Source organism: Cherax quadricarinatus, chromosome 53 (genome assembly GCF_038502225.1).
Source record: "Cherax quadricarinatus isolate ZL_2023a chromosome 53, ASM3850222v1, whole genome shotgun sequence".
Classification (NCBI taxonomy): domain Eukaryota; kingdom Metazoa; phylum Arthropoda; class Malacostraca; order Decapoda; family Parastacidae; genus Cherax; species Cherax quadricarinatus.
Window position 1 is genome coordinate 721,248 of NC_091344.1, and position 19,730 is coordinate 740,977.

Genomic DNA, 19,730 nt, shown 5'->3' on the forward strand with positions numbered 1-19,730 from the left:
AATGACGTAGTGGAGGCAGGAACCATACACAGTTTTAAGACGAGGTTTGATAAAGCTCATGGAGCGGGGAGAGAGAGGGCCTAGTAGCAACCGGTGAAGAGGCGGGGCCAGGAGCTAGGACTCGACCCCTGCAACCACAAATAGGTGAGTACAAATAGGTGAGTACACACACACACATACATATATATATATATATATATATATATATATATATATATATATATATATATATATATATATATATATATATATATATATATATATATATACATATATACATGTATATGTACATATAATTTATTTATTCCGACAAATGCATGTCTCTCTGAGGAACAAATTTTGGTTAGGATATTTTTTATTTCTTCAGACGGTGAAGTTTGTGCTAAGAGCTATTATCCTACAACAGTTAATTCGAAAGATAGGCCTATATGAGGCAAACTGCCGCAGGATACCACCTATTGAGTCCTAGGTGAACAGGGTAGGCAATGCAAAGAAGAAACTCAAGAGAAGCTTTATTTAGGAAATCATATTGTGACTACCGATATTGGTATATATTTGTATAAAGGTTCTGAGTGCACATAGATATTATATGGATCCATTATTGACATGTGTTGATTTCTTAGGTTTAGGACCTGTCTACTGCATATACTTGTTTCTAACTACAAGGATACTCTTATCCCTAAAAATGGATATTACAGTGATTTTTCACCGTATAAACTACATGTGGGTGGTTAATCATGAAACACATCACGTGTACCATAATATTAGAAATATTTTATTTTCAAATTATTGATGAAAGTAAACTAAGGTATATACACTGAGGTAAACATCCCTGTGTGTTTAAACCTGATAATATTGAGATATATACATTTCTCGTTGGGTTATGATCCCTTTAGGGTTAATTTGAAGAAAGACTTACTCATTTTCGCACTTTTCCTTTTCTATTTATATTCTCCTTATTTTTATATTGATTTTTTTTTACTTTCTTTTGTCCTTTTCTGTGAGAGAAGCTCATTAAAAAAATTTGTTTGGAAACAAGTCACTTCGTCAGACTTTTTTTTTGGGGTATCCTAAGTAATTTACACTATGTATGATAAATGTTCCTATGTGTACCTTGGCCTGGTGGCTAAAGCTCCCGCTTAACATGCGGAGTGCCCGGGTTCGATTCCCGGCGGGTGGAAACATTTATTGTTCTGTTCACCTAGCAGCAAATAGGTACCTAGGTGTTAGTCGACTGGTGTGGGTCGCATCCTGGGGGACAAGATTGAGGACCACGATGGAAATAAGTTAGACAGTCCCCGATGACGCACTGACTCTCTTGGGTTATCCTAGGTGGTTAACCCTCCGGGGTTAAAAATCCGAAAGAAATCTTATTTTATAAATTTATTTGTAAATATTAGTGAATATGATCAACATCTGTGAAGTTAACCCTCTTACCAGCATTCACACATTTTCTTCCTAACGACATAAGAGAAAACGCGACGACAAAGAGTGGAGCAGTAGCTTAGATGGAGAACCTGAAGGTATGGACAAAGTCGGGGCACTTGGTGAGAAGGTGCTTAAACTCCTCCTCAGAGATGCCACCTCCGTCCAAGTCTGTCTCCTCCAAAAGCTGCCAAAAAATGAGAAGCAAAAAGATATTAACACTGCTAATATCTCATTGAGATAATGCTTATGGCTAATTGGATTTAAAGCCTATTGACTACACAAGAGATCATCAAAGTTGTATGTAATCTGTTTGCCACGTCATATTAAGATGGAAATAAGTCACACTGATCGACTGTTAGGTTATCTTTGGTTAAGGCTTCATAATTTATTTTGTGCCAAAGACAACTGAGCCCTCAAGACTACTATAAAACATTTTCTTATCTTGTTTATTCGAAGCCTAAATAAATTTAATAAATATGCAGATACTTCATGTATAGTTTGCCTAAACTAATTTTTATTCTTTTGGCTACATTTTCATATTGCAGCTAAGTTTCGCCTACACAGTAGGCTTCTTCAGTCGAATACAGAAAGTAGGCAGGAACAGTAGAGATGTAAAGAAGATGTAATCAGTCCATCACCCTTGAAGTCGTAGATTTGAGGTTGTCAGTCCCTCAGCCTGGAGAACTTCTGTTCCAAAGTCTGGAACTAACTGGAGACCAAGCTACAGTGTTGAGACTTAAATACTGTCGGAAGGGGAGGTGCAGAATAGTATTTTCTGTACTCGACCGAAGAAGCCTATTGTGTAGGCGAAACGTTTCGAATAAAGTTGCCTAACTGTTGCTTATGTGTCTTACCTATCAACCTGTCGGTATTGTATACCATTTTGATATTCACGTTACATCATGTTCGCTTGGAGCTTTTAGTAATCTTTACACATGATAATTTGTGTAACTGAATTTGTGTAAACCTGAATAAACTTACTTAATCTGTCTTAAAAATACCATTATTACTGTTATTACAGTAAGTAATATTATCTGTCTGTCTCTTTCTCTTTTTTCCTGCCATCCTATTTTCTTCCTACTTCTTACTGATCATTACTCACTTACTATCTTTACCTGCAAAATGCTCACCTCTCAAGGAAGACACGCTATAATGATGGCGAGGGGTTCTTGATCCAAGGATCGAACCTCAATTCCCCCCCATTCCACAGGCTCTATATGACCCCTACAGGCTTAGCGCTTCACAGTGAATAAAATGACAAAAATAAATGCAAAATGTTTAGAAGTAGTAAGTGTATATAGACCAATACTGTAACATCAATCTTAATATCTGGCTCAGTTTAACAGTAAACAGAGCTAGCTGCAGCGATGCTCCCCACCAACACTAACAGAACTAGCTGCAGTGATGCTCTCCATCATCACTAACAGAGTTAGCTGCAATGATGCTCACCACCAGCACTAACAAACCTAGTTGTACTGATGCTCACCACCAGCACTAACAAACCTAGCTGTAGTGATGCTCACCACCATCATAAAAATATCACGGGGTGATGGGTAATCTGTTGAGAGTCCAAGTTGTTCATCAAGCACTTGTGAGTCCTGTTTACAAAATTTACACAGGAATCAGGTGGAGGTACAACTAGGCATCACTCTCATCACTGTTTAACTATCCATCTGAAGGATGTCAGTCAGGTCTGGTAGAGGAGAGAAAACATACACATAGACAAGGGAACACCAATATCAGTCACCATCATCTGCTCTGACCAGAAAGTTGTATGTATGGGAACGTAAAATGCCCACTAGATTGTATAACATGTGACTACGAAAATCAGGTTGGGATATTGTCACTTGTGGCAGATGAATAAGTGAAAGCTAACAACCTTTACCATTACATAGTTGAATGTCCAGTTGTATGTGGCTTTAGGCATGGTGGAAGGGTACCTGGAAGTGTATAAATACTTTACGCTGTTTGAAGTGTATGAGGATATCCTCATAGTTCATCCTGAATTTGTGAGCACTCATTAGCAGATTAGTGAAGTCTCAATTATATACAAATGCATACCATATATGTATATATGTATTTAAATGCATACGCAAGTGTGTATGTGTATGAATGTGTTCGTATATGCTTTTAAGTATATTTACATGTGAAATTGTTGTAACCATTATCTCTATCACTATATTACACCACTTCTATGTTAATATTAACAAGAGTACATCAATCCCACCTAAATGTTCCTATGTTGGATACACTGTCATGCTCCAGCACAGATTAGAAATATCTACTTCCATGTACCACTACATATGTGCAGGTGTTGTGTGCATTACGGATGTGCAGATACGTATGTAATTCTATATATATTAAAATATTTATGTAGCTTTTGTATATATAAAAACCTGTCACGAGGTTAGTGGTATTATTCCAAGGTATGTAATGACTCTGCGTTATCATTATCTACTAATATATGTACTTTGTTAACAGGGGTGTCGTAAGGGGGGCGGGGGGGGCCGCCCCGGGTGACTCCATTTAGGGGGTGACACCACAGAGCCTCTAAAGAAGGTGACACTAATGCACAAAACAGTGCTGCACCAACATAAGAGAAGTATCCTTCGTTTCTATATAGCCTATTATATATTAACAAAGTACAAATAACCCTATATTGGGAAAAATCATTGATGATGATGATGTAATAGATGATTTTGCATAACTGAAGGCAAGGAAATGTAAGACCAGATTCACTGAGATGTTACCTGTACTCAAGGTCAAATCGGAACAATGTTTTTCTTTATTTTTCAATTTTGTTTTTGTTTTTGTTTTGCATTGTTGAATAATAATAAATGTAGGATCTGTTGGCTGTACTCAAAGTGGTATTTGAGTTTATGTTTCCTCAATATTACTACGATTATTTATTTCATCATTAATAAAGTTGAGAAGTATTCTCCTGTTCAGTTTATGGCTCTTAAAAGTTCTCATTATTAAACATTAGTCTCTGGTCATGCAGTAGTGACGTAACTGGTCATGCAGTAGTGACATGACTGGAGTTTACCCCCATCCCCCCGCCCTTGAATTTCATGGGGGTGACACCAAAGATGCTGCCCCGGGTGACACCAGAGATTTCGTCCAGGGTAACACCAACTTTAGCAACGCTTCTGTTTGTTAAATACATTATTATCAAAATTTCGTGCCCTTCCCCATCCATCCCCTCTCCTTCCTCTGTCTTCCATATATAATTTATTTTTCCTCTGCTCTGGGAAGATGGAGATATCTTCATTAAAATTCCATTTCTCTTGTATATGGGATAGGCTATCCTGAGAGATGGTAATTCCAAAGTGATAACAACTCTGTTGATACCCTTAACCTCTCGTAGATGATGAACCTTTAATGGAATATTTGACGATATCCTCATTGTCCTATTGAAGTCTCTCAGCTCCGGCTGACAGTTTGCAATATTATGTATGAATCCCATCCTACATGATGGACTATAACAGGAAAACATAAAATGCTTTTGATCCCTTTGTGTACCTATCATATAGAATAGAGTAGCAACACATTGCCAATTAATCCAGTTTTGATTAAAAAACTTAACATAAGAACATAAGAACATAAGAAAGGAGGAACACTGCAGCAGGCCTGTTGGCCCATACTAGGCAGGACCTTTACAATTCATCCCACTAACAAACATTTGACCAACCCAATTTTCAATGCCACCCAAGAAACAAGCTCCGATGTGCAAGTCCCTCTCAAATCCAACCCCTCCCACTCATGTACTTATCCAACCTAAATTTGAAACTACCCAAAGTCCCAGCCTCAATAACCCAACTAGGTAGACTGTTCCACTCATCAACTACCCTATTTCCAAACCAATACTTTCCTATGTCCTTTCTAAATCTAAACTTATCTAATTTAAATCCATTACTGCGGGTTCTCTCTTGGAGAGATATCCTCAAGACCTTGTTAATATCCCCTTTATTAATACCTATCTTCCACTTATACACTTCGATCAGGTCTCCCCTCATTCTTCGTCTAACAAGTGAATGTAACTTAAGAGTCTTCAATCTTTCTTCATAAGGAAGATTTCTAATGCTATGTATTAATTTAGTCATCTTACGCTGAATGTTTTCTAACGAATTTATGTCCATTCTGTAATATGGAGACCAGAATTGAGCTGCATAATCTAGGTGAGGCCTTACTAATGATGTATAAAGCTGCAGTATGACCTCTGGACTTCTGTTGCTTACACTTCTTGATATAAATCCCAGTAATCTATTTGCCTTATTACGTACGCTTAGGCATTGCTGTCTTGGTTTAAGGTTGCTGCTTACCATAACCCCCAAGTCCTTTTCGCAATCTGTATGGCTAAGTTCTACATTATTTAACTTATAAGTGCTAGGGTTATGGACACTCCCGAGCTTCAGAACCTTGCATTTATCTACATTGAACTGCATCTGCCACTTTTCTGACCAAGAGTAGAGTTTGTCTAAATCCTCCTGAAGTTCCCTAACATCTACGTTTGAATCAATTATCCTACCTATCTTCGTGTCATCGGCGAATTTGCTCATATCACTAGTAATTCCTTCATCAAGATCATTGATATATATTATAAACAACAACGGGCCCAAGACTGATCCCTGTGGAACGCCACTTCCTTTCTCCCTTCCCTCTTCTCTCTTACCCTGTCAACGAGCTTCTTCTTTTGCTCCTGCAGAAGTTCCTCTGCGCCAGTCAGCTTGTCTACCACGATGCTCAAGTCACTCCCGTCCAGAGTCCTGTCCTCGTTGTAGTCTGCCAACACACACACATTCAGTATAAGAAAAAATATACTAGTACTACCATTATTATTACTACTACTGCTGCTGCTGCTACTACTACTACTACTACTGATAATAATGAAGATGGTTAAAATGATGATGGAGCTGTAATGGTCATGGTGGTAGTCACCACAATGAAAATGGTGATAGTGTTACTGATGACCAGAGTGATTGTACAGATAATAATGACCGTGATGGTCATTATAATGGTTCAGACAGTTCACTAACCCACAGACAATATTTTCTGTTCGTGGGGCAGACTATTTTATAGTCATTTTTTTATAATTGCAGTTTTTCTGTTGTAAACCTACCCTACATTATCCTACCTGTGGAGACATTTTTCTCCAACAACCAAGGGCGACGACCCCTCTCAAGGGAACAGAGACCCTTCTCTCTCTTTTTCACAGCTATAGGAAGGTCAGGAAATGGTCAAAAATGCTTATCTGTCCATTACTGGAATGGGGAGCTCATAATTCCCGCATACACAACTCTAATACACAATTCGCTGCCTGGATGAGGTAGAGTGCGGTCGTGCTTTGCACCCCTCTACTGTTTTCCCAGACGAGCTACTCAGTCAACAACATGGCGCCAGGTGTGTGCAGGAGAGTGAATACTGTGGGCATTGAGCTCATTAGTGGGGCTTTAACGCCTACGTCAGTTGATGTGTTATTGCCCAAAATTGTAAGAGAGACATACGGCATCAGAGACGAGGATTTGTATGGAGTGGCACTGAACGGTGTGTATAGAATATTCGTGAAGGTGCTAACTGCTCAAGTATACGAGGCGTTGGTGGATCGTTATCAAGATGTCAGCATTAACGTAACACCGGCAGTGAGGGTCAAGTTGACGGATGTATCACGACATTATTCGCGGGAAGCTCCGAAACGTGCTTTTTGAGGCTGATGAAGTGGATATTCACAATGTTTTCGAACGTTATGAAACTGTACATCTAGCCCAACCTGGTAAATGGGTAAAAGGAGCTTACACAGGATATCCTGAGGGTTCTTTCAATCTCAAGATGACGCTAAGGCATCCTATACCCTCGTATGTATATCTCGAGGAGTTTAGAACCCAGATAATGGTAGCGTATGCTGGGCAGAGGCGTACATGCCGACTGTGAGGCGAATATGTCCATATGGCGGCAGACTGTGGCAAGCGGAATATGGCTCCTGGGCCGGCAAGGGGCGGAGCACCTGCGTATGAGAAACCGATGCCTAAGGAAGAACGGGGGCAAGGAGGAGGGCGTGGCCGCTTGTGGAGTGAAGAGGTGGTGGCTCCTGTGGAATTGGAAGGAGAAGTGGTGATCCATGAATCACCTGGCCCATCAACAGTACAGTTGTCAAGTGAGGAGGTGCGGGTGGGAGCAGCAGTGCAAGCTATTGAGGAGGAGTTGGAGACGGTGATACAGGCTATGTTACAGTCTACGGAGGTGGAGAGTCACAGCGAGCAGGAACCTGAGATCAGGGCAGAAGGTGTGTGCGGGGGGGGGGATCATGTGGCACCTGTGATGGACAATGCGAGTGCCATAGAAGAACATGGAGGCGGATTAAGGGTGGCAGAGGTGGAAGTTCATTGTGCTGGCTCTCAGATATGGAAACTGAGGGAGCTACAAGGAAAAGGGCAGCAACGTCAGATTCAGACGATGTTCTGACGCCGGCGCAAAGGCCAGGGAAAAAGACATGGGGGTATGGTACCCAGAGAGCCACAACAGAAGGGGGGGGATGGTTGGGAAGGAGGGTGGAGTGTGTGGCAAAGGCAAAGCCCATGGGAATGGTCTGAAACGGAAGAGTCTTGACATGAGGCGGGGAGGGAAACCTTAACTGCCGGGGTGAGTAGGTTGGTAAAAGGGGGGGGGGGGTTCAGGGGTATTCAACGGGGCTCACCTCCTTGGGTGTGCAGTGATGGGTGATTGGGTGTGATTGGAGGTACTCGTATGGGACTAGATGAGAGGTTGTGAAAGATTAGTTTTGCTTAGTTCCCTTGATGGGGAAGGTGGAAATAGCAGTTTAAATATATCACATTTATTATTATATAACCTATAAATTATATAACATGTATATTGTTTGGTAGCGTATTATATTCCGCTTGTACTGCTCTTGCAGTTGAATTTTAACATTTCATGAGAATGTATTCCTTTCACTTTGGTTCCTTGAAGCACTGAGTTATTTTTTTTTTTTTTTTGCCATTTTGTAACGTGTTCCTGCAACAGTTTGCAGTATTACCTATTATGTAAACATGTGTGGATGAGGATTAGTTCTCTAAATTAATATTTTGTATATATTTGTATGTAATATTAGATAGGCGCGTGCTAGAAGGCACAGTGATAGTGTAGTCTTGTGGAATGGGTGTTACGTTTTGTTAAGTTAATATGTGGTGTGTTAGATGTTATAAGGAGTTTAGTGTTGTTAACTTACTAAAATCATGATAGACCATTTGGATAATACTTATTCATGTTGTAGTCTTGGATTCTTTAAAATATTTACATAGCCTAGTATTGTACCACTATGTAGCATGTGGTGTATTATCTTGCATTTTGTGTGTGAACTTCACGTTACGTTATGTTGTTTTGAAAATTTATATTTCATGATTGTCAACATTAATAATTGATATTATATTGTGGTGTATATTACTTTTACTTTTTACGATGTATGTGTATAGGAATGTAATGTTTCAAATCTGTTTTAGTTGTAAATTAAGTTTTTGTGTCTTGTTCATGCACTACCAACTCTTGGTAAATACTCATTAAGGTTTTGATGAGGTCAGGGTATGACCATTAATTAGGATAATTAATGTATGTTATTTAGACCGGGGACTGTACATATGTTAAGGGGAGGAGAAGTGTCAGCAGTGTGTCTGCACTGGCAATAATGATTATTATAAAAGGAGGGTTTGTAGGATGTGTTGTGGGTTATGTATATGGTTGTAATATGGCCATTATCTATGGTGTTTATTTTCTGTACTCGGATTGTGTACTAGAGGTTTTGCAATGTCTAGTATGGTTTTTAATTTTATACTCTTATACATTATTGTATTTGTTCTATGTTTTAAATAAAAATATAAAAAAAAACTCTAATACATTCCAGACACGTCCCTATCTAGCATGTGTTCCTTATCTCTGCAGAATTAGACACTTTCCCTAATGGGATAGCAGATAAAGAGCAGATAAAATTGACACAATATTCATATATTTACGGCAGTACTCACAGGAATATCTGCAGTCTTTTACACCCATATGTTTGTCTGAGTAAATTGCAACTTTCCTAGATCAGGAAAAATTTGAGAATATATTCCTCGAACCTGTTAATATAGCTAGTGACATTGTTCTTTTCACCCAGCACCTCAGACTCAATCCACACTTCTTGATTCATTCGAGTCACTACTGCCGGCACCTAACGCCTGTGTCAGCAGAAACCCACTCATAAATACAGGGAAGGAGGCTGCAACAGGCAGATTGCAATTTGAACTCGACCATTGAAGATGTGACAGAAGTGACACCAGGCCAGGCCATACAGCACTGACCATAGAAAGATTCGTGGTTGTATTTTGTGTGCATTATAAACCATTGCTGGTCACTGACAGTCTCAAGGAAAACCTGCAGACATTCTTCCTACTGTGAATAATTACGGACTGTTAGCGAGATGATAGTCGTCAGGCAATGTTCAGGCGACAGAAGAAGAGACTTCCGATGTCATCTCTTAAATCAAGGAAAAATTTGTAGGTATCTACACACACACCCAGGTAAGCCTTCATCAAACCCATTGTTTCACTATTCAGCTGCACCAGAAGGGTGTCAGTGTGGGACTGATGAGACTAATCATTTCAGCGCCGTTATCAGCAGGCCTTTGCCCAAACACAAGTAAGAGTCACCCACGACTTCCAGGTGATATGCTAAATATACTGGAATAATATATGTCAGCGGGGAGTGCATTAACTCGGGTTATAATCACCTCTCTCCAGCCATGATGGGTAATTAGACAGCAGTCATCGGAGGTGAAACCCTGCCAGAGGCTGCAGGTGTTTTGATGCGTCTTCAACAAAGATGCGTACCTTACCATACATTGGTTCTTTTATTATAATAATTTTTATTGTACTAGTTTCGCCGAAAGTCCCACACACTACACTACCCTATCTGACCTTACCTTAACGTAATTCAGATATGGGTAGCAAACCCTATGTGAAAGTGTGAACTAGTTATTACGAGGATGGGTTAATATTGTGATTATGGTGATTGTGATGGTCATAATGGTGTTGGTTACTGTGATGGTGATGCGACTGTGATTGGTCATGTTTTTTTTTATTTAAAACACAATACATATCTTAACATAAAGCCCCTTAAACAAAGCTTGATATACATTTAATATAAAAACATTATGAATCACAATCCCTTAGGACGTACAATAGCAAAATAACGAACACAATATTAACAGACACAAAGAGGTTACACAAATACACTAGAAAATATCGCTTATGACAGAACATAACATTAAGAAGGATGGGTAATCTTAATCCTATTTACACAAGAACAACAAAATGGACATAACATGCAGGTGACCCCTGTAACAGGGTCAATAATATAATGTAAAAAAAAAAAAAAAAAAAACACAAAGCATAATCCCATCAGGTACACACTATTTACATAATATTACTGTGACATTATCAAGGCACAATACAATAAGAGGAATATTACGATAAATATATCGGTTTCTCACAACCTTCACAAATAATCAATAAATGAAAAGACCTACATCACAATCTCATGATAAAACAGAGTACATACTCTTACCCAACTAACTGCCCAGTACATTAAGTTCCCTACAATCACACATACTCGCCTTACCACAAGTCTTACGAGTCAGTCACAACACTAGAAAAGCCATAAGCATTCCGCACTCATCTACAGGCTATACACATTATATAATATAGCAATAAAATGCTCGGTACAATCACATAAAACCCCGTTTGCCAGGGCAAAGCCTAAAGGTAAATCAAGTACTTCAACAAACAAAGAAAGCAGTATACTTTGACATAAGACAGCTATAACACATTATATAACTGCACCACCACATCCACTCACACAACCACAATCACCACAACCACACATTACACTGATACACACAGCAACACAGTCCTTGTGCATACCTAACCCCGGAGACGAGCCCGTTCCATCCCCTGAACTTCAACCCCCCCCCCCCTTCACAACGCTAACAATGCTCTCACACTCATACTACGATACCCTGCTGAAAAAGCCTGGTCCCAGCGAATTCCATATATTCCCAGATTACAACACAACGTTCTATAAATGGTCGCCGCCAACACCCTTTCGCGCACCTCCCAATCCCCATTCCCTCTCATCGCCCAGGATACAAAAACAAAATCCGCAATTATATATACGTGATTGCACGTTGCACAGGTGCCTCTACGCCTCCCACGTCCAAACTTAACGCCCTCAATACTGATATCCCACCCCCTCCCACTGTCCTCAGAACCTTACCCATCCATTCCCTGATACTCCCTAAATTATCACAAAAATACTCTACATGAAACGCCGTCTCCTCATCCCCGCACACCCGACACGCGCCCTCCACCATCAACCCTCTTTCCCGAAGTGCAGCACCAGACAGCGGTATACCATGGAGAAAACGGAAAAATACCTCTCACACATTTGGTCGCACATCAACCACCGTAACCTCTCCCATATATCCTCCCACGCATACATAGGGTAGATACCCTCAGCCTTTGCGACTACCTTCGCCCCTACAGCACGCTCTAAAACACCCACCCAAACTTTATTAGGGTCCCGACATGCAGCAATGCCCACAACACATCTTCACACACCCTCATCTCCGACCTTCCCCACCACCTTCGCACTTCTTCATGTAAGTCATTCACGCCCCTCCCCGCTTGTTCCTGCACACGGTGTAACCCCCACTTTAAATAAATACACTTGACTCTTAACCATAAATCAATCAACCCCAATCCTCCTCTGTTGACCGGTAGGGTAACCACACTCCTACTCAACCATTCTCACCCAGAACCCCAAAGAAAATGGAAAACCCTCCTTAACAGCCTCGTAACATCCGGACCTGCTAACGGATATACTGCTGCCACGTGCCAGACTTTACTATATAACAACACATTAACAACAATCGCACGCTGATGTACTGTCAAATGAGTTAGTCTCAACCCATCCAAGCGCCCCCCCACTCGATCCAAAACAAGTCCAGAATTAACCATCCTCACCTCTCTCGCACTACCCATATACACTATCCCACACACTTTTATACTGTCCACCATATTCCAATGTACATTCCATCCCCAACTCTCTCTCCCCACCCAATCTCCTAAGACCAGTAATTTTGATTTCCCCACATTAACTCTTAAACCGGTAACCCCCGCGAAATTATCAATAACATCCTCTACCACATGTAAACTCCTTAGCGTTCGCATGAGTATTGTCGTGTCATCCACGTACCCTATAATTCCCTGCTCTCCACTTCCTACTCCCCAATCCACCTCCATACATGCTCCCACCGCTCTATAGAAAGGGTCTGTTAAACAGGCAAACAACAGTTGAGACAGGGGACAACCCTGCCTAATACCCGGACCCATGGATACCCACTCCCCCAACTTCCCATTTACCTGTACACACACTCCCACACCTTTATACAATGTCTCTGCCCAACACACCACCTCCTCCCCAAAACCCTGCCTCCTTAATATGTACCACAACACCTCACGTTCTACACTATCATACGCCGCCTGCCAATCTAACGCTAAGACACCCCCCCTTCTCCCCTCTTGACCCTTCCACAAAATTCTTTATAATACTATGCCCGTCATACATCGTCCTCCCAGACACACCATGTTGTCCTCTCACAACCACTCTATCCAACACACACTTCGGCCTATTTCCTAAATTTTTTGCAAAAATCTTATAATCAGCACACAGCAGTGATATTATCCTAAAGTCCTGCACCGTGTCTTGTCGCTCACCTTTTGGCACTAAAACCACAACCGCAGTTCCCTGCAACCTGCCCATCCTCCCCTCCCTTTTCATCGTATTCATTAGTTCTACTAAGAAGGACTTCAACACACTCCAATGGCTCACATAAAACTCGCAGGGCAAGCCATCCAAACCTGGTGCCTTACCTCGTGCCATCCCCTCTACAGCCCTCCACACCTCCCCTTCTTCAATATTCCCCCCCAACGCCATGTGATCACTGCCACTTAGCACACAAGATACATTCTCCCCAACCCCCCGAAAGCCTTCACATCCACCCCTGCACTCAGTAAATCTCTTCCAAACCACCTCTCCACGTAATCACTCATCGCCTCCATTGTTCTTAACTCCTGTCCCGCCCTATATCCATCTAAATCCTCATGTACCACCAGCCTATCAATTTCCATAGCCATACGGCGCTGCCTCTGTCCCCTTAACACACAGGCCGATGGGCGTTCACCCTACACCGCCTCATCAAATCCACCCTGCACTCTCACCGCATCAAATCTGTCATTCTGCAAATCTCGAATCCTCCCTTTTAACAACTCGATTTCCTCCATGGGATACTGCCCTGCCTGCATGCCCCTCTCATAACAACCTTGCAACCTACCCTCGAAATACTGCTGCAGCCCATACGTCATCCAACCCTGGTACTTTCCCCATCGCACATAAAACTGCCGGATCTTCTCCTTAGCTACCCCATCCCACCACCCCAGCAAGTCACCCACATCCCTACCCTCTCCCCACAAATTCTCCCACAGTGTCCCAAAATCTAACCCCGCCTCCTCCACCCCAAGAAGTCTCACATTTAACTTCCAATACCCTGGATACCTCTTAGACAAGCTGGCCCAAGTCAAGTCTGCATAAACAGCTCTATGATCCGTGTATACAGCATCTACCATATGCACGCTCATCACCCGCACACTCCTCATCACATATAACCTATCTAGTCTGGCCGCATATCCCCGTCTATGAAATGTATGCTCAACCATCAGGTCCTCACCTCCAATAACATCCCTTAACACCACGCCCAGCAAAAGATCCCTTAGGCTAACCAAAAAAACCCTGTCCCCCGTGGCTCCACATCCTTTCTACGTACTACACAATGCCAATCACCGCCTATGATTGTTACCGAGGGAACAAATAATAAATCAAAACATCACGCACAAACTCATTCTTCACCCGTACATCATGCTCCGCCGGTGCATACACACAAACCACTGCCAGTCGCTCACCCCTCCACCATCCATCTACCTGGAGTACTCTACCCTCCTCCCTTCCCTCCCATCTCATTACAACAAACGGGCTCGTCTCCCGAATCAGGATCCCAACCCCACCCTTCAAACGTTCCGAATATGCCACAAACACACGATAAACAGCCACATTCAAATCCCGACCAACCTTAAAATTATGCTCCTGCACAAACACAATATCTATGGCATAACACCTCAAAAACCCCTGGAGCCACAAATGCTTCACATCTGCACACATCCCATTTACATTTACAGTCATACACCTGAAACCTTTGTGAAGGATTTTACATGCTGCCCTGGCACTCCTTTCATAGGCGCATTACCAGCCTTCTTACTTTTCCCACCACACTCTCCACTGTGAGCATGATTCCCCCCCCCCCAGTCGAACACCTGACCGGACACACCTCTGGCGCCTCCACTCACCACGTCAGCCCACGATTTCTTCCCCGGCCTCTGCGCCCTTTTTCGCTAAACACTCTCTGCATCCATGTCCTGGTCGGGAGATGCCTCACAATGTACCTCCGCCGCCACCTCGACCACGGTCACCACTCAGCTGACTGCCTCTCCTCTCGCCATCGCGCTCCTCTGGTCCTTCCACCGACTGTACATCATCCCCAGCTCTCGTTGTCTCCAAAAACCTGTCCGTCAACTGCTCCAAAGCCATATCCTCCGCTTGTTCCTCGCCACTCATCTTGGTCTCCCCTTCCACCAAAGCGGAGACCATAGAGCCTACAAGCATTGATGGGCTCGACCTTACCGTTGGGAACTCTCCACCTCCTCGCTCCAAGAACTATGGCCATTTACAGGTGTCCCACTGACAGGCCCCGCCATCGGGTCAGGCCCCTCACTCCATCCCTCTGTCTGCATCCTGTCGTCGCTGCTGCCTTCCACACTGGGCTGCCATATGGTCATAAGCGCCACATAGCCTGCAAGTCTTGCGCTGCCCTGCATAATACGCCATCACTTGTGTCCGGAAGTCTTCTAGGATGACAAACGATGGGATAGAATGCCTCAGCGTCATCTTCAGGTTGAACGTACCTTCCGGCAAACCGGCGTATGCCCCATCCGCCCAAGTACCTGCTGTTGCCAGGTGAACAGTACCGTAACGTTCAAAAACGTTCCTTAGGTCTGCCTCGTCAGCTTCGAAAGGCACATTACGTACCTTCACCCAGGTGTAGTGTCTCGACACATCAATGAGACGAACTCGTACTGCCGAGTTAACGTCCACACAGCCATCTTGATACTTCTCCACCAGGCGTTCATACACTCCCGTCGATTGTAGCTTGACGAATATCCGGTAAGCCCCATTGAGCGATACTCCGTACAGATCTTGATCAGCAATGACGTATGTGTCACGAATAATCATAGGTAGAATCACCTGTGCGGACTGAGGTGTAACTACACCCTGCACTAAATCAAAGCACACAGTGTTGACACGCCTTCTTGTACACTGCACCATCTTGAGAAAATCAAACTGCGCAGGAAGGCCTCTCAACCAGAAGCGTGTGCGCAGCACAACCACACGGCTCGAGAGCGATATGGTCAATGAGGAAATAAATTCGCTTCAAAATTACCATAAAAAATACGAAAATACATTTTTCAGATCGCTAGTGCTCCCTCATCTAAAATATTGCTCACTGCTCACTACCCATTCAAGACAAGACAAATATCAGAGCTTGAAGAAATACAGAGATCATTTACGGTCCAGTGTAGAGCCAGTAAAGGATTTAAATTATTGGGAACGCTTTAAAGTCTTGAACATATACTCACTGGAGTGGAAGAGAGATATACATGATATATTCCTGGAAAATACTCGAGGGCCTGGTCCCAAATCTACAAACTGCCATAACAACATACTGGAGCGAGAGATACGGAAGGGAAAAATAAACCCAGTGAAAAGTAGGGTCGAGGTGAGCACGATATGGGAACCCTGTTTTAACATTATTGGCGCCCAGATTATAATTATTCAACATCTTACTAGAAGATATTAGAAAAACTGATGGAAAAAGTGTAGAAGCCTTCAGGAGAAAACTGGACACCAGGTACTAGATCACCAAGGCTGTGGTAGATATGAGGAGCAGTGGACCTCCAACAGCGACAGTCTGGTTGACCAGAGGAGCATGTCCCATTCTCGAAACTCATCAAAGGTACATCAAAGGTAAAAGAACCACTCTCCAATGCCACCACTGAGAATTGCTAAAGAAGCTCTTTATAGATCTCCTGCTGCTGTTCACGTTGTTGATCTCCTTGATATGCGAGACTTCAGGAATCTTACTAAGTGGTCACAATATGAGGAACTGATTCGTTCTTTCCTTGTCCCAGTAAAAACAGCTGATCCATATGTTGTTCTTAGGGAACTAGTGAATGCTACACCCATGAGTAATGAATCGTTGAGTGCATTTGCTGTTAGATTAGACAAACTTTTATCATCATTTATCAATGCTGTCCAATCATCATCTTTTCTCCCTGAAGAGGCTAAACCATTTACAGAATCAATTGCTAAAATAGCAGCTTTTGGAGCAATTAAAGAACTAATGCCGCCTGCTTCTGTGTGTGCTTATGAGGCTGATCCTCCAACTGTAACGATGGAACCACTTACAGCCTTAAATCATGTACGTTCCTTGTGCCCCCAGGGTACTTTCCCTTGTATTAAAAGTAATGTCACACATATGCCTCAGTCTGCACCACCTCTTGTTTGCGCCACAGAGACAAATCGTGGTCGTCAACCATCTCAGAGATCATCAAGAACCAGTGTACAGAGTCGTTATACACCTCGTAGTATTCATAGTACATTCAGTAACCATAGTCGGCGGAATTGTTATAACTGTGGTTTCCGTGGACATATTGCAATTAATTGTCCTGATAGTTACCCTAAGAGACGTCGTACTGATGATGAGTACTCAGATCTTCCCTACTGTACTTATCATAGAATACATGGACATGACACATCTGAGTGTAATGCTCTCTATAACCTTCAGTACTCTAGATCTTTCCGTGGTCGTTCCAACCGCAGAACCCGTCGAGGAAACAGATCTCGTGGTTTTCAAAATAACCAGAACCAGGCTCATTCTTTCAATTCTCAAACTAACCAGAACCAGGCTCGTTCTTCCCAGTCGGGGGAATTCGAGTGCCCCAGTCAAACCGTCCCATGGTGACAGTAGGTGATAATGAGTACACCATCCCCGTTCACAATTCCTTTGAAGCCTTAAGCAGTCTCGAGAATGACAACCCTGCTGATGATGTTGCTTCACATGTTTCTGACATAGATGATTTTGGGGATGGAGTAGAACAAGTCTTTTCTGATGACAATCCACCTTTTTGTTTGCACATAACTTCCAATGCAACCATAGGCCCTATAGTGCAGGCATCTGTTTATAATGCGCCCGTTCAATTGTTCATGGACTCTGGTGCGCAAATCAATATTATTAGGTCTAGTTTGTTTAAGGATAAGAAGTTACGACATGTCCTTCTCGTAGAACCGACTCCTGTGTCCTCCCTTAGTGGAGTATCTGGTTCTCACCTGCGTGTCCGAGGTCGGACTTCCCCAACCTTTTCTATCCAAGGTAGAGACTTCACTGTTTCCTTCTTTGTTGTCGACCAGATTACTTTCCCTGGTGACCTTCTACTGGGATTTGCTTCCATGCGAGACTTACGCATTGTGCTCGACCCTTATCGATGGCATGCACAAATTGACGACTTGATCGTTCCATTCTGGGGTTACCAGCTTGGATCAGAAATCTGTTATACTGCTGCAGAGTACGATGTACGGATTAAGTCCTTACAAGCTAATGCTTTCTCCAGTAGCGTACCCAAGCGGTCAGGCACTGGTAATTCTGTCACTCCCATCAGTGTTCCACCTATACCTTCAGATTTGCAGGATAGTCCGATGCCTCAAGTGTCCGAGGACGCTCAGATTGCCTTGAGTGCTCAACCTATCCCTGCAATGCCTGCTAGTTCGAGTAGTAGTTTCTCCACAGGGGACGCCTTGTCGGAAAACAATTACTTGCAACTAGTAATGCCATCTCTTGTTGATGTCACATGCCGTCTGCAGAAAGACGTTTCTGTTGCGGCTAGTGCTCTCACTAGAGTGTCTGTAGTTGTTCCTAGTGTTCCAGATGGTGATAACGTCCTAGTTGACAGTGATTCCTGCAAAGTAAAAGGTCTATTTGTTGAACCATCCTTACATGTTGTAAGAGATAGTAAGATCCATTTCTACCTGGCCAACACTTCTGGTCACAGTGTTCGCCTTAGAGCAAATACCAATCTTGTTGACCTTGTTCACTATCCTTACCCTGTTCAGGTAGAGGATGAGTTGTCACCTGACCAGTGGGTCGGTGCTATTTCTGCCGGGGAGACCTCATCCACCTCACTGGATCAAGCTGTTCCACCAGTTGAGGAGAAAGACTTAGCTCCCACTGACTTCCCAGACGAAGTCAAGCGTTTGTTGACTCTGTTGAACAAACGTCGTAAAGCCATTGCTTTACCAGGTGAGAAGATGGGTATAACGAACTTATTGTCCCATCGTATTCCACTTGAACCTGGTACTAGACCTATCTACATACCTGCGTACAGAATGCCTCATTCACAAGTTGCTGTCGCAGAAGAATTGATCAATCAAATGCTTGATGATGGAGTTATTGCACCTAGCAATTCACCTTGGAATGCACCCTTGATACTAATACCTAAGAAGGATGGTACTTGGCGTCCAGTAATTGACTTTAGGAAGTTAAACGCAAAAACCATTCCAGATCGCTTTCCACTCCCTGTACTGGGTGATCTTTTACGTAATATCGGAGATAACAAAGTCTTTTCAACCCTAGATTTGTTACAAGGGTTTTGGCAAGTCCCTCTTCACGAGGACAGCCAAGAGCTAACTGCATTCTCCACTCCTACAGGTCATTATCACTTCCTCCGTATGGCATTTGGATTACGATCTTCCCCTATCACGTTCTCAAGGCTCATGACTAATATCTTTAGAGGTCTCATAGGTAATGCACTTATGGTGTACTTAGATGACGTAATCGTCATGTCTAAAGACGTGGATACACACTTGAAAAGACTTGATGTAGTACTTGGTAAGCTTGAAGAAGCCAATTTAAAGATCAAACTGTCAAAATGTCAATTTTTCAGATCAGAAATTAAGTTTCTTGGTCACGTAGTCACTCCTAGAGGGGTTACGACTGACCAAAGTAAAGTAACTGCAGTACTAAATTTTCCAACTCCCAAAACTGCTGATGCCGT

The 19,730-nt window shown here is 42.7% G+C and overlaps 1 protein-coding gene across 5 annotated transcripts in view; it reads right to left on the minus strand.

Moving 5' to 3' along the window:
- Window positions 1–499: 499 nt before the first annotated feature.
- LOC128692421 (calcium and integrin-binding protein 1) overlaps window positions 500–19,730 on the minus strand; it is a 37,370-nt gene continuing 18,139 nt past the window's right edge. For all 5 annotated transcript variants that reach the window (XM_070096270.1, XM_070096274.1, XM_070096272.1 and 2 more), the window contains exons 5-6: window positions 6,101–6,210; window positions 500–1,612 (exon numbers count right to left, since the gene is read on the minus strand). In XM_070096270.1, coding sequence (XP_069952371.1) covers window positions 1,505–1,612; window positions 6,101–6,210 — 218 coding nt within the window. In that variant the 3' untranslated portion in view covers window positions 500–1,504. The remainder of the gene's footprint in view (window positions 1,613–6,100; window positions 6,211–19,730) is intronic.